General features: G+C 36.4%; 1 protein-coding gene across 5 annotated transcripts in view; it reads right to left on the bottom strand.

The window, feature by feature from the left end:
- Positions 1-423: 423 nt before the first annotated feature.
- The window catches only part of PHF6 (PHD finger protein 6), a 53,007-nt gene continuing 38,317 nt past the window's right edge, over positions 424-15,113 (bottom strand). For 4 of the 5 annotated variants that reach the window (XM_059049878.2, XM_059049879.2, XM_067023061.1 and 1 more), the window contains 3 exons: positions 12,620-12,753; positions 3,916-4,045; positions 424-3,587 (listed from right to left, as the gene is read on the bottom strand). In XM_059049878.2, the coding sequence (XP_058905861.1) occupies positions 3,916-4,045; positions 12,620-12,753 (264 nt within the window). In that variant the 3' untranslated portion in view covers positions 424-3,587. Of the gene's footprint in view, positions 3,588-3,915; positions 4,046-12,619; positions 12,754-14,343; positions 14,452-15,113 lie in introns of all 5 variants that reach the window. The other variant, XM_059049873.2, reaches the window with a different exon arrangement.

Raw genomic sequence — 15,113 nt, forward strand, 5'->3', positions numbered from 1 at the left:
AAATCTTTAAGGTGGAATCCCTTTATGACAAGGATATTAATCCTGCACCCTTATTAGCAAGCAGATAAATTGTACTAGGAGTTTTGGTTTATTTTTAAAATCACCTGCTAACTAGGTTCCAGAGGACCCGATTTAAGTTGTAGGTATCTTTATCATAGAATGATAAAAGAACCAAGATGTAATGCAGTTCTATCATACTTTTGAAAGATTGCTGACTCTCTCCCTGATAAAGCCTGAAGTGTGAAACTTTGAACTAAACTCAAATTCACATTTTTCTCTCTCATACTTGTTTAATGACAAATTTATTAAACAAACTAGGTATTTCACCTTGAAATAAAAGCAAGACTAAAAGGAACACAGTACTATTGCTGTTACAAATAAGCTTCATCATACCCTTGCACAAAAAAGACATAAATACAAACATGAAAGTCATAACTCATTTATTGAATGAATAGTATATGCAAGAATACCAATAAAAGGAAACTAATACTACAAACTACAATTCTGAAAATAAAGCCAATATAACAGGAACAAAATATACATAACATGAGAGGAATGTTTGATTTTGACCCATAATTCATTCCTTATCTTTACAATTAATCTAAATGTCTGTTAGAACAAAACTGTATACCTTGGTCTAACTTTAGTGCTTTTTAAAAAAGCAACAACATTCTAGAATACTTTTCTTTTGCTTTGAGATATTTGAGTCACACATTTGTTCAAGTACATAGATTCTGATTCAACAGTAGATCTACATATCTTGTTATTCTCTTAATATCTTGAGTAGCATGTACTCCTGAGCAAGTACTATCTGAAATTCTAAAATTGATGATCCTTGAAATAAAATGTATTTCAGTTGTGGGTTTTTAATAAACTGAGATGAAAGTAAAACTCACCCCTCCCATCCCCCCTCCCCCCAGGAACAAAGAGCTCTTATTAAAGTATAGAAACTCAAGTCTATCTTTCTACTCTAAAGAACATTTCTTACTAACATTTCTGGTAAGGCAATAAATGCTCCAGAATAATCTTCAATATACGCTTGCAAAGATTACACTGTTTAATATCGATAACGAAAACAAAACAAAAAAGGGAAAAAAGAAAAAAGGGGAAAAGAAAAGACGCTTCAAAATTTCAAGCTAAAATACGCATAAAAGACAGTCATGGCAGTATTTTTTGAAATGATGTAAATGTTATATACTTATCAAATAATGTCATGCTTATTAAAACTACAGTTAAGGACTTAGGAGATGAACAGTAAATACACTGCTGAGGTCCATTTTTCTAAATAGTCATACCACGATGTAATTACTACCCAGAAGATGATGATGCTACTTGGGAACATAAGTACTGTACAATTTTTACATTGTAAGGCACTTTTACTCAGCATGTGACGAAAACATGGATAGAGAATCAAAATATTGGAGGTTTACAACCAAAGGTGATTTCTCATGTGACTTCAATTTACATTTCAATTTTTAATGAAAGACTATTTAGCCAATCACACCACAGTGAGAAAAATAGGTAGCCAGCCACTTATCTAGCCAACCAAATGGTAAAGTGCTATTCTGGTTGCTAGTGGCAGAGAAAGGGTTGAAGAAACCCATACAAAGTCATACAGTTTATTACATAACAAATTCATTAACTGACAGCTATTGTATTTGAAGTCCATTACATGATTATTGACTGGCCATTATTACCCCCGGCACCTTCCATTTTTCCTAAAAACATCATTACAGTAGTTGTCCAAAAATGAAGGTGCTCTATTATTCCATGGGTAAGTCTATGGCACACAATGTAAAAATGATCTAGACACAGTGATTCAAAGATTTAAAATAATGGGTTTCAAGCTGCTGTAAGGAAATAAAGTACAGATCCTTTGGGAAAAGTCACATAGCTTGGTAAACAAACATCTAGATCTGTCGTTGCACTTCAAGTCATGGTGAATTTTGAAAATTCATCACATACACACACACAAAATCCAATGGTATATTTAGAGCAAAAGGAGAAAAACATATAGGGCAATCCACTACTAAAGCTAGTTTCCTTCTAAAAATAATAAAAGATGGTTAAAATAAAGCAATCATCGAGTCCCTTGATTTAAGTAAATGTGTGAATACACACTTGACAAATGTGACTTTAAGGGACTAGCAGTTAAAAAAAATCAGTCATTAAGCACAGTGTAATTTTCCACCTGTTACATTTTTAAAATGCTTTTCCATAAGCTGCAGAATATCTCAATGTACAGTCAAGTTAACATGTTATTTCTTGTTGGCTAATTTGCTTTAATGTGGTAGGTTAACTAATAATTCAGAAATCAGAATCCCTACCCTTGATATTGAGGTGCTATGGTAAATATTCGGCAGAACACAACTAAATTTTTTGGTTTTGCCATGAAGAAATATATAAATGTGCTTCAGCAGGTAAGTGGAAGAAAATATCACTAGCTAGAAATGCCAGTGTGAAAATCCTTTCTAAAAAGCTGGGTTCTTAGGCTTTGAGGAACAATTCTGATGATCAATAAAACAACACTGAACCCTACCAGAAGAAAAATAGGGCACAGAAGCCTATTTTATAGATAAGCAAAGCAATGAATGAAAACATTAAAAATATTAAATAAAGTTTCTAAAATAGTGGTCACAAAATTAAAAATAAATACTGTTTTATGCAAAGACTGTTTTTTTTTTTTTTTTTTTTTTTTACTTCTACAGCACATGAGATCTCCTTACATACTTTGGGCCAATATATGAAGTGTTCCACAACAACACAGCACTTGAGAGGAATGGGTTTCAGACACGGTGGCTAAAGTCCTTAGTAAGTGGTAACCCTTTAAAGGTTAAAGAGGCTTGATTTGCTGTTGCCAAATGTTAGTTTAAACTTGAAAGGATACAATCATTCTGCTAGAAGCTCTTTGTATGACATGAAAAGAGAAGAGGGTTACTGTCAAGAGAATTTTGCCATAAGCACTGGAGCTCAGAGCTTATAATCACCAGTTGCCTGAGTCCATGCTGGTCAGTGAGAACAACTTTAACAGGAACCAAATGAAAAGCTTTAGCACACTTCTTGGAAGAGATTTTTAGCATGTGCTGTCGAAGCCAAGAGAAAAAGAAGGTTCTCTTCATTTCTAGCCTCCATTACTTGAGTGTGGAAAAAAAATTCACAAATTCCCATATGCTGCCACCAGAGGCGTGTTTGCACTGTAAAGTGAAATTTGCTTATGCTTTTCCTTGAGTATGAATCCACTAAACAAACTTAGACACTCTAAACAGTAGAACTTTGTTCAGTCCAGAAATATAGCTTACTTCATTTCAATGTCTGCTTTAACTGTTGACACTATACACAGGGTTAATAGTGTTTCAATTGCTTCCCAGAAACTGCAAACTACAGCTACGTAATATCAACATGTCAAACTCTGCCATCTAGTGAAGGCTCATAAAACAAACAAGATGTTTTTAGGCAGTTCAATGAAGGATCTAAGAGTTGGGCAGTAAAAAGTTACAAACCCTTTTTGATTTTAGAAAACAGTGAAAAAAGAATAGTAGTTATGGATGTCTTATTCATTCCCAGTTTTCTAACTCTGTCCCATGAACCTGTTTAAAAGATGATAAAAAAATGTAAAATATGATGCTTGAGGGGAACACAATAATATAATGTTATTGAGGAGCAAGAATATCTTATTGGTTTGACATTACAACTACATTTACTGATGAAGTGGATAGCTTGTGTTTACTGTTACAAAATCAGCTAGTTAAAAGAAAAAAAAACTATGCAAGCCTACACATCCTCAGCATTCTAGTAACATGCTTAACTAAACATAATAGCATTAAAAAATCATACTGCACATTATTACCTCAATATGTATTTATCAGTGTGTATACTGTATCCTGACAACAGAGCCAATATAATTAACTTTCATACCTAGTTTCCATTAAGTTGCTGCTGAGTTAGTTGTTGCTGATCAATTTCTACTTTTCCCCGGCTTTTACTCTCTCGTTCCTCATCTTCTTCATCTCTCTCATCATTTCCACTATGATTTTTACAATATAGTCTACAATGATGAAAGATAAAAATCTCAAAATGTTTTGTCATTGTTGATGAGAATATATTTATGTCATTAGTGGATGAGGTCCATACCCATTTAAAATCTGGGTTTCCTCATCCATACTAAAAAAAACACCCAACAATTAGCTATAGGTCCATTTCTGTCTAAAAGATAGAAAGGAAAGCACTCTATTAATGAAATAATAAAAGTTTGTCTGAAATAAAACCACATATGTCCAAACATAAGGCAATTCCTCACTTTGCCCAATGAGGTTAAAAAAAGTTTTTGGTCAACATGAAAATATCAACTTTTAGGTATATATATGAAATAATGAAATTCTATAATGTTTCATATACATAATTTCAAAGCACATTTTAGGAAATAATATAAACTGTATATATGCTGCTGCTTTCTGCTCACATTTCACGAAACAATTTTACTCAAACTCCTCAAGTACCTTTTCATCATTAGTGTCCTGGCCTTTACTAGAACACCTTTGAGTCACCTAACAGTTTTCCAGGTACTGCATTTAGCCATGTTTCTCATGATGTAGACTGGCTCCTTCAATTTCTTTTTTTTCCCATGACACTGACTTTCTGGGAAGAGTTAGACCATATGCCTCCGTCAACTACACCACATTCTGGATTTATCTAACTGTGGTCATGTTTTTGTTTTGTTTTAAGAGTCTTTTTTACATTATTTTTCTCATTTTTTGGCCACTCTGCACGGCTTGTGGGATCTTAGTTCCCTGACCAGGGACTGAACCCAGGCCATGGCAGTGAAAGCGCCAAGTCCTAACCACTGGACCGCCAGGGAAGTCCCTGGGTAATGTTTTATTTGGTTTTCTCTCATCCTTTATTTCCTGTAAACTAGAAACAAGGTCTAAGGGCTTGGTTAAGTTTAGGTTCAACTTTCCTTTGTTAGTCCAGGATACTTTGTAGGTAATCCTGCATACCTCAGGATGCATGTAATTTCAGAATGTCCTGCTATGAGTGTGCTGTTTTCACTTGCTTAAGGTGGTAGAAATGGCCAGATTTGTCTACCGTAAGGGTAAGTATTCCCTCTTTGAAATTAACAAACCATCTCTGGAGGGATACTTTGACATCATGCTGTTCCGACAACCTTTTACTTGGGTATATACACTATATACTTGAAATTCATTGTTTTTAATGAAAATAGCAATGCAGGTGATTTTGAACAAAGGTTTAGGCCACTTTACTGTATACACATCAATATATTTTTTTATAGTTAACCACCCCTACAATAATCAAAGAAGGGTGGGAGCTGATCTGAGCTCAGTTTTAGGTCAATTATATACAAGCTGACAAGATGGAACAATGCTTAAAAAATGTTCAGTGGATGCTCTCTTGTGGTCAGCAACAGATAAAAGATGATCACATAGGAATTCATCTGCCACAGATGATGTAAGACTAGGTTTAACATGAAAACTTTCTAACAAGTGAGTAGAAAAAACAGCAGGGGTGGGGCTGGGGGGCAGCAATAACAACTGACTTCTGATCTAGTTTTGCTCATCATTTTTTATTCTAAAAACATTTTCAAAGAACTATGGAGAATGTCTACTCTTCAAACGCTGCACGTTAGGAATCACTTTTTAAATCATGAGTTCAAATATCAAATATCACTTCTATATAGTACACCTATTAAGTATCTTCCCCCAAATATAACCTGAATCTAATTAAGCCTTTGAGCCAACTTATAAATTACAGGATATACAGAGGGGTAATGAGGTAAATGACATCAGGAAAACGCAAATTGATAAATCTAGAATATGGGACTTCTACAGGACAACTTACCAGGGTTCTTTAACAGGTTAGGAGGAAAAGGCAAGGGTGGAGTGGGGACTGCTCTATATTGAGAGAGACTTAAGAGACATCCATTAAATATAATGTAAGGACCTTGCATGTATTGAGGTTTGAACAAATCAAGTCTAAAAAGACATCTTCAAGACAACTGGGGAAATGCGAAAGTGAACCGGGTATAAGATGATACTAAGAACTTACTGTTAATTTTATAAGATGTGATGATAGCATAGTGATATTCAAGTACGTAAGGATAAAATGACAGGAGGTATGCGATTCTGCTTTAACATACCTCAGAAAGAAAAAAAAAATGTGGATGAAACAACCGTGGCAATAAGTTGGTACTTGCTGAGACTGGGGTTGTTATATTCTTCTATTTTTGTGGACTTTTAGAAATTTTTATAACAGAGTTTTATCTAAAAGGATGAGCCCTTTCTTCTTAGAACAAATTTTAATCTTTTTATGGGATTATTTTTCACTCAAGGACTATTTCCCATAGGCCTATTGTGTGTCTTTCACCAGTCTGGACACCAAGGCCGCAGATGCTGACCAGTCAAACAAGATCTCTGCTGTCACAGAACTTACTGTTTCATGGTGGGAGACTGACATTTTAGAAAAATACATATTTAAATAGCTTAGAAATACAATAAAGACAATAAAACAGGATAAACAGATCACTATATAATCTTCCCTCGCCTTTTTAATATGAATATATTCAGGATCCAGAAAGGGCTGCTAAAGAAAGCAAGTCACATGTAGGAGGGAAGGAAACCACTTCATTCAGAAATATTCCTCCCTGCATTTCCTCTCATTTGTCCATTCTTCTCTCCCCAAACTGCCTGCTTATGGACTCATTCGAACTCCATGGTCTCTATGAAAAAATCTGGAATCCACTTCTAAGCAGATTTAAAAACAAATTTGAATGTGAAAAAGTAAAAAGAGCATTTCAAATCATCATGGATCCCAGTCCAAATACTTTTGTTTAGAGATGATCACTGCAACATGGTTTTCTAACACCTCAAAAATAAAAGCCATTGGGCTTCCCTGGTGGCGCAGTGGTTGAGAGTCCGCCTGCCGATGCAGGGGACGCGGGTTCGTGCCCCGGTCCGGGAAGATCCCACGTGCCGCGGAGCGGCTGGGCCCGTGAGCCGTGGCCGCTGAGCCTGCGCGTCCGGAGCCTGTGCTCCGCAATGGGAGAGGCCGCAGCAGTGAGAGGCCCGCGTACCGCAAAAAAAAAAAAAAAAAAAGCCATCTAAATGTCTAAAAAGAGAACTGATTAAACAAACTGCTACACCCATACACTGGAATACTACACAACCATTAAAATGGTGATGTACAACTGTTTAATGTCATAGAAAAAAAATGCCTCTACTAAAGATATAGTAAGTGGAAAACAGGTTATAAAAGAGTATATATAAGAAAGTTTTGTTTTTACAAATATACACAGGTACACAATTACACAAATATCTAGAAGAAAATATTCCAAAAGATTTAAAGTTATTATCTCTGGTGGTAGAATTGAAGTTGACATTTAGTTTTATTTTTCTTATCTACATTTTCCATCTTTTCCTGAAATGAAAACGGGTAACTATTGGGAAAATATCTAAATAAAGTTAAAATGTAAACACAATAATTCTCCATATATCTGATTCTAAATATTTTAAATGGACCTGTTATTTTAAAATATTATTGGCTACTTTTAAAAATAACGGATTGCTCATGAACCATATAAAGGAGAATATAAAATTGCCTCTTCTCCACCCCTATGCAACGAATGAGAGATTACAACTATTAAGTTTGCTGACTATGCTCCTAGAAAATTTTCTATGTATAAAAAATATACACATATCTTGTACATGTGTGTACACATGTACTTTTTATATGCTAAAACAGAATTATGCAACTTTTCCCCCTGACTCAATCATTGAAATACCTCTCCACAACTCTACACATGGGTCTACTTTATTCTTTAATTTCTGCATAGTATTCCACTAGATGCATGTATGTACTAAAATTTATTTACTAAGTCTCCTGATAGAATTCTGATTTGATTATTTTCTTTCCTTCTTTCTTTCTTTCTCTCTTCCCTTCCTTCCTTCCTTCCTCCCTCCCTCCCTTCCTTTCTCTCTTTCTCCCTCCCTCCCCCCCCCTCTCTTTCTTTCTGTGCTATTGTGGGTGAAAAGTTAAAAACCTTTTCCCATTCCACATGAGAATTTCACCTTTGGTTAACTCTTTAGCTCTCTTCCTCTAGCAACTTAACAAAAATCAGTGTGTCAACTATTTTACTAAGCTATGTAGACTGTATCTGGACTGGGAAAAATATGCATATTCTGATAAGAAGTCTTTATCTTTGGTCCTCTTTCAGTGTGTTGTAACCTGAAAATTATCTATGCCTATATGACTGTATTGTTAAGAGGTGCTGACTCCAATGGGGTATGAGGCTTTTCCCCAATGTGGATCTTATCTTATTGGACCTGAGCTGTACTGCTACAATGACTGCTGCAAGGACTCTCAGAGAAGACAAATATTTGATGCCACCCTGCTGGCAAGCTGTAGTTCCTGTCTATATCCTTCCTGAGTAGACTGATGCCATCTGGGGTAATCTTGTCAGTTTGAAGTATAGTTGAGTCTAAGAAGATACCCTAGTGGGTGTTGCCACTATCACTAACGATAATGCAATGACACTTCTTGCACATACATCTCTGCACTGTTGTCTGCTCAATCCCTACAAGCAGACTAGTAGCAAAAGATATACATTAAGGTTTTCATCTCCAATAATAAATTGCTCTCCTAAAAAGTTGTACCAATTTATTATATTCAACCTTAACATGGAATAAGAATGCCTGTGTCTCAAAAACCTAGCTAACAGTAGATAATCTAAATCCTATTCATCTTTGCCAAAATTGGTAAGATCTTGTTTTAATTTGCATTTGCTTCATTACTAATAAGGTTGAACAGTTTTTCATGTGCTTATAACCCATGGCTATTTCTTCTATAAACTGCCTGTTCACGTCCTTTACCCATTTTTTAAACTGGGTTGTGTTTTTCTTAATGATTTGGAGTTCTCTTTATGTAGTCTAATTTTAATGTAGTCAAATAAAAGTTCTGAGTTCCCCATCATGCTTAGAAAGGCCACCTATACTCAAGATTGTTTTCTTTTTCTTTGTTTTTAACTTTTTATTGGAGTATAGTTGACTTACAATGTTGTGTTAGTTTCAGGTGTACAGCAAAGTGAATCAGTTATACATACACATACGTATATCCATTCTTTTTTGGATTCTTTTCCCATATAGGTTATTACAGAATATTGAGTAGAGTTCCCTGGGTCAAAACTGTTTTCTAAATGGAGAGCCAACTGTATAGATAACAGGTACTGAATTAATCCATTCTGTCTCCACATATTTAAAGTGCTACCATAATTATTTATAAGATTCCAACAAAGACACGGATCTATCTTCTGTGATCTTTATCACTGGGCCAGTATCATACTATTTTTTTTTGTTTTTTGTTTTTTTTTTGCGGTACGCGGGCCTCTCACTGCTGTGGCCTCTCCCGTTGCGGAGCACAGGCTCCGGACGCGCAGGCTCAGCGGTCGTGGCTCACGGGCCCAGCCGCTCCGCGGCACGTGGGATCCTCCCGGACCAGGGCACGAACCCGCGTCCCCTGCATGGGCAGGCGGATTCTCAACCACTGCGCCACCAGGGAAGCCCTATACTGTTTTAATAACTATATGATTGGTTTTGATATATAACAGGGGATTTCTCCTCTCAATTGCATTAAAAATTTTCTTGGCTTCATGTGATAGACTAGTTGGCTACCCCAATATCTACCCCCCCCACCCTCCGTAGTACTAAACCATATTTTGTTTGGGTAGCAATGTGTCCACTAAGAGTATATTTCCCAGCCTCCTTTGGACATGTGACTAAATTCTGGCAAATGAGATGCTGAGCAGAAGCATGTACGGAACTTCCAGAGAGGCTGACTAAAGCCTGACTCAGCTGGAGCAACAGCTACTTTGTCCTTCCATCTTCCTTTGCCCCTGCTTCCTCCTGCTTTCTATGGAAGGAAGCCCAAGGAGGAGACAGCAGAAAGACGCTAATGGGGGCCAATGATAACACTGAGAAGCTGCCTACCACATCTGCACTGCTTTCCTCTGGATGCCTTTTAGGGGAGAAACAAACTTCTATCTTGTTTAAGCTTCTATTTCTTTTCCTGTTATATAAGGTAACAATCATTACTAATAGACAATAATACCACATTTACTTTTTTAGATAAAACTGTCGAAAAGTTGGATTTCATTAAAATTGTATTAAGTATATAGATCAATTTGGGGAGAATAGGTATCTTTCAAAGTTGAGTCTATCAAGGAACGTAACGTATTTCGTCATTCATTGGGGTCCTATGTAAAATGCTATTTTTTAAAAAAGGTTCACCATTGGTGTATGTGTATGCATGTGTGTATGCGTGTGTGCGCGCATGTGTGTGTGTGTGTGTGTGTGGTGGGATAGACATTTTTCCTTTACATTTTCTAAATAGTTATTACTGGAATTGTTTTCAAAAATTCATCTCATATTCAGCAGCCTTACTGAGCTCTTATAAATTTTAATAAATTCAGAGTTAATTTCTTTGGATTTTCTTGGTAGACAGTAATATCAATAATATTGACTATTTTAGTTTTCTCCTTCACAACATTTACTATACATTTTCCTTCCTTTTCTCGTTGCACAGGCTTAACCCTCCAGAAAAAGAGGGAAAGTAACGTTGGCAGTTGGCACCCTTGTCTTGTTCCTGATCTGAATGAAAGTGTATTGATATAGTGGTTCTCAATTAGAGATGAACCTGAGAATCACCTGCAGAGTCATCAAAATACATGGTTTGGGCCTCAACCCACTGAATTTAAATCTGAGGGTAGGGCCTAGGCATGAACATTTCTAAAGAGGGCCCTAGCCACCTCCAGGCGATTCTGAGGTTCAGCTCTGGCTAAGAACCATGGTCCATTTACTTTAACACTAAATAAGCTGTTTGCCGTTTTTGTCTTTCTTAACACTCTATTAAGACTCCTAGCTTACCACCAAGAGCACTCTTGCTACCTTACTTTAAAATTCATAAATGGATGTTGAATGGTATCAAATGTCTTTTCACTATCCACTAGGAAAGCACTAGGATTTTACTTTATTAATTGTAACAGGTCACATTTATATATTTCCTAATTTTGAATCATCTTTAAATGGTCAGACTACAGCCCTGGATTTGATTTTCTAATATTTTATTTCAGATTTTGGTACATATATTTATAAAAGTTAAGACTGGTCTCTAGTTTTAAAATTTTTTTTGTTAAATGCTGTCTTTGTTAGGTTTGGTGTCACAGCTATGCACGTATTACAGAATGAACCAAGAAGTTTTCCATTTTTTGTTACGTGCTGGACGTCTTTAAATAACATTGGAATCATCTGTTCCTTCAAGGCTTGATAGAACTCACTTGAAAAACATGTGCCTTTATTATTAAGCAAAGTTTGGTCAATTTTATAATACAGCACTAGCACCTCATGCTATCACCCAAATGACACGGTGACTGCTTACACAAACTGCTTTGTCCACGGAATAGTAGACCCTGAGTCACTCACTGGCTTATTGCATGCTGGGAATGTGAGAGCAAGGAAGTGCTTTACAACTTGCAAAGGCAAACCAAATAAAGATTCAGGGATCTCTACCAACTTATGCTCCATTCGATTAAACAAAGGGAACCATTGTAGATTCACATTGATAACACTAGCCCAATGCAGCACTGGTAAGTGGAGGGCCGTAAAAAAGAGGGTAGTAATCCCAAATCTCCAAACCTTACTCTTTCATCAGTCTTCCAAGTGTATCTTTCAACTTCTGCCTTCACAACTACATCCTGTTCTAAGTTACCCACAATTCTCACCTGGACCCTCAGCAGTAGCCTCCTACCACCCACCCCCTCATTTGCACCCTTGTTTCTCTCCCATCTTAGGGCCTCTGCACGCTGTTCTCTCTGCCTAGAATGCCTTCCCAATGCCCACGTTCATTTTGCCCTTCATATCTCTGCTCAAGCACTACTGCCTTAAGGAAATTCCTAAACACTCCCCCACTACAGACTAGTAGGTTAGCTTCTCCTTGTTACATGCTGTCACAGCGCTTTGTAACAGATCTTTTATAGCACTTTCGAAGTTTATGATTGTATATTTACGTGACCATTTAATTGATATATCTCTCTCCCACTAGACTGTAAGCTTTCATGAGGACACTGTCTCTGTTTTTTTTTTTTGCGTGTGTGGTACACGGGCCTCTCGCTGTTGCGGCCTCTCCCGTTGCGGAGCACAGGTTCCGGACGTACAGGCTTAGCGGCCACGGTTCACGGGCCCAGCTGCTCCGCAGCATGTGGGATCCTCCCGGACCGGGGCACGAACCCGTGTCCCCTGCATCGGCAGGTGGACTCTCAACCACTGTGCCACCAGGGAAGCCCTCTCTGTCTGTTTTGATCACTATTGTATGCCCAGCTCCTAGCACAATGCCTGGCACATAGGAAGCATAAAAATACTGATTGAATGAATGCTAATCCAGGGATGTGTAGGCAGAGGAAAATGTCAATTGCAGTACTCATTTCTTATACAGAGTCCTTAGTATTCTACACTTGGCTAAACACCTCCTAAGAAGAGTGAGCAAGTAAACTAATGTCATTTATTTAAGGGCAGTTACTTACTGACAAGTTTAGGAAAATGGACAATTGTTGTTCTCTTACTTGTAAATTCCTCGTGACATGTTTTCAATGTATTTAGCTTTGTCTTGTACTCCACAGTGGTAATGGTAAGTCTTAACACAGGCTTTTATTTCACATCCAATAGTAGCACCGGGCTGACTGCAAAGTGTACATTTCTGTTTAAGGGAAGAGAAAGAATAATCATAAGCAGTATTTCAAAGTTTATGCAATCTTATTTCTTCTATTTTAGCTATTTCAGCCAAACAGTCCACGTTACAAAGAAAACAGCCAGTTTTTCTATTGAAAAAGAGTGCACTGAACTTATTGTATAGCATATATATTAAATAACGCTGTAATTTAAATCATACTTTGAGAGACTTTCTAATATGTAGTCACCCCTGATGTTTCCATTATTTAACTCTACTAACCATCAGAGAGCTGACATTGAAACATAAAGGGAACACTCCTTAATACTGCCAAACACACGCACAAAAATATATTCTTTATTTTAGTGGTTGGCTTATTTTCCTCCCTGAGATCAGCTCCTTTCCTATTATGACTGGGGGGAAGAATGAGAAGATAGGAAAGCAGTGCCCCTCAGAGAGGGACTGCTACCAAGTAGGCAAAAGGGCAGAAACAGACTAAAGGGGCTGACATCTTTTTAAGACTTAAGGTGATTGTTGGCAGAAGGGTTTCATAGTCAAAAGAAGTTTGAGAAATGCTAGTTTTCAACAGATTACTTGATTGCAGAACTTCTGACAGCCTTCCTCCGGGAAGGAGGGTCTAGTAAACAGTTCCCAAGTTTATTGAACTCCAGATGCCCTTTGAACTTTGGAGCAGTGGGAGAGCATCCTGATGGATGCTAGGTTAGTGCTGACATTAAGGTTCAACAGTGCAGAGGTCAATAAGTTGATCAAGAGAATGTGAATTGTTATCCTAGTCACCTATTTGACTTTAGCTGTATGACACAACATCGCGCTACATATGATGAAGTGATTTTTCCCCTTTATTTTGTTTTTAGTACTCCACATTCTGTTTTAAAGGGGTTTCATTTTTAGAAGAGTAATCAAAGTGTCAAAAAACTGAACTGGATTTAAATGGAACAAATGACATCAATAATCTTTATACCTTCAACAATGTAGTTCCACAAAGAAAAAGTCATTTCTAATGGATTCAGACAAAGATCAACAATGCCTGAAACCACTAGATGAAAGATTGAAGGGAAGCTTCACAACGGAGGGATCAACTCACCACCTGAATCCAAGGTCAGACATTATGACTTGTCTGATGTGATAAAATATGGATGATATAGCCCCACCTGTGAAGTGTTCTTACCCCCCAAAATGCTGAAAATGAATCGAATCAAGCCTTTACATCTAACTTCCACTTTAAAAGAAAATCTGGCAGATAGAGGGACAAGTTAAATAGCATTGTGAAAAAGCAAACAGACAAATAAAACGTGGGATATTCTACAGGACAATTAATTTGTTTTCTTCAACAGTCAATGGCATACAACAAAACAAAAACAGAAACAAAAAAGACAGGGAGGAGGGAGTGCCCTAGATTACTTAAGGGAAATATAACAACCAAATGTAATACGTGAACCTCCTCTGATTCACACAAACCAACTTTTAAAAGATAGTTTTGAGACAACTGGGGAAATACGAACTAGGTATTAAATAACACTGAAGACTCATTGTTAATTTATAAGGTGTAATGACATTGTGGTTAGGTAAGAAAATGTCCAACTTTTAAGAGATACATACTGAAATATGTAGAGGTGAAATGATATGAAGTCTCAGCTCTGCTTTAAAATACTTCAAGCAACAAGAATAAAAGGCATAGATGAAACGAGTGCCGCAAATTCTTGATAACTGATGAGTCAAGGTGATGGATAGACGTGTGTTACTAGTCTTTCTAATTTTGATGTTTGAAAATTTTCACAATAAAAAAATTTTTAAATAAAGTCATTCCTAGAGACAACTGCTGTCTTAAAGAAAAGATTCTGCATTCCAATGACATTTTATAATATTCACAAACTGTAAAGGAGTAAGTCATCAAATAAAGATGCCATTATTTCTTAAAGCTATTTATTAGTAATTCAGTATGTTTAAAAACATGAGACTTACGCACATTTTATAAAGGAAACTTTAAAGCTATGATAAACATATTAAGAGACATAACTATGTATGTGAACTTTAACTAAACAGAAGGCTCTGAAAAAAATCTCCTTTTATTTAAAAAAAAAGAATGAATAACAACATGGGGAGATTCTCAATATTCTACTGGGGTCATGGAATTTTTCTTTAAGCGAGCTTAAACAATTTAACATTTTAAATTTAATAAGGTGTGTCATGTTCACATCTTCATTTATTTTACTAAAAGACTCTCAAATACCCTGAAGTATAAATCTCAGTATAATTGTCTTAGGTAATGAAGTTACATAGAAAGAGGAATAACTTTCAGTAACATCAGCATCCTTTATTATATTACAAATAGGTCAAATATATACTTCACTTTAACATATGAACTACTT

The sequence above is a fragment of the Kogia breviceps genome, chromosome X (assembly GCF_026419965.1).
Source record: "Kogia breviceps isolate mKogBre1 chromosome X, mKogBre1 haplotype 1, whole genome shotgun sequence".
NCBI lineage: Eukaryota > Metazoa > Chordata > Mammalia > Artiodactyla > Physeteridae > Kogia > Kogia breviceps.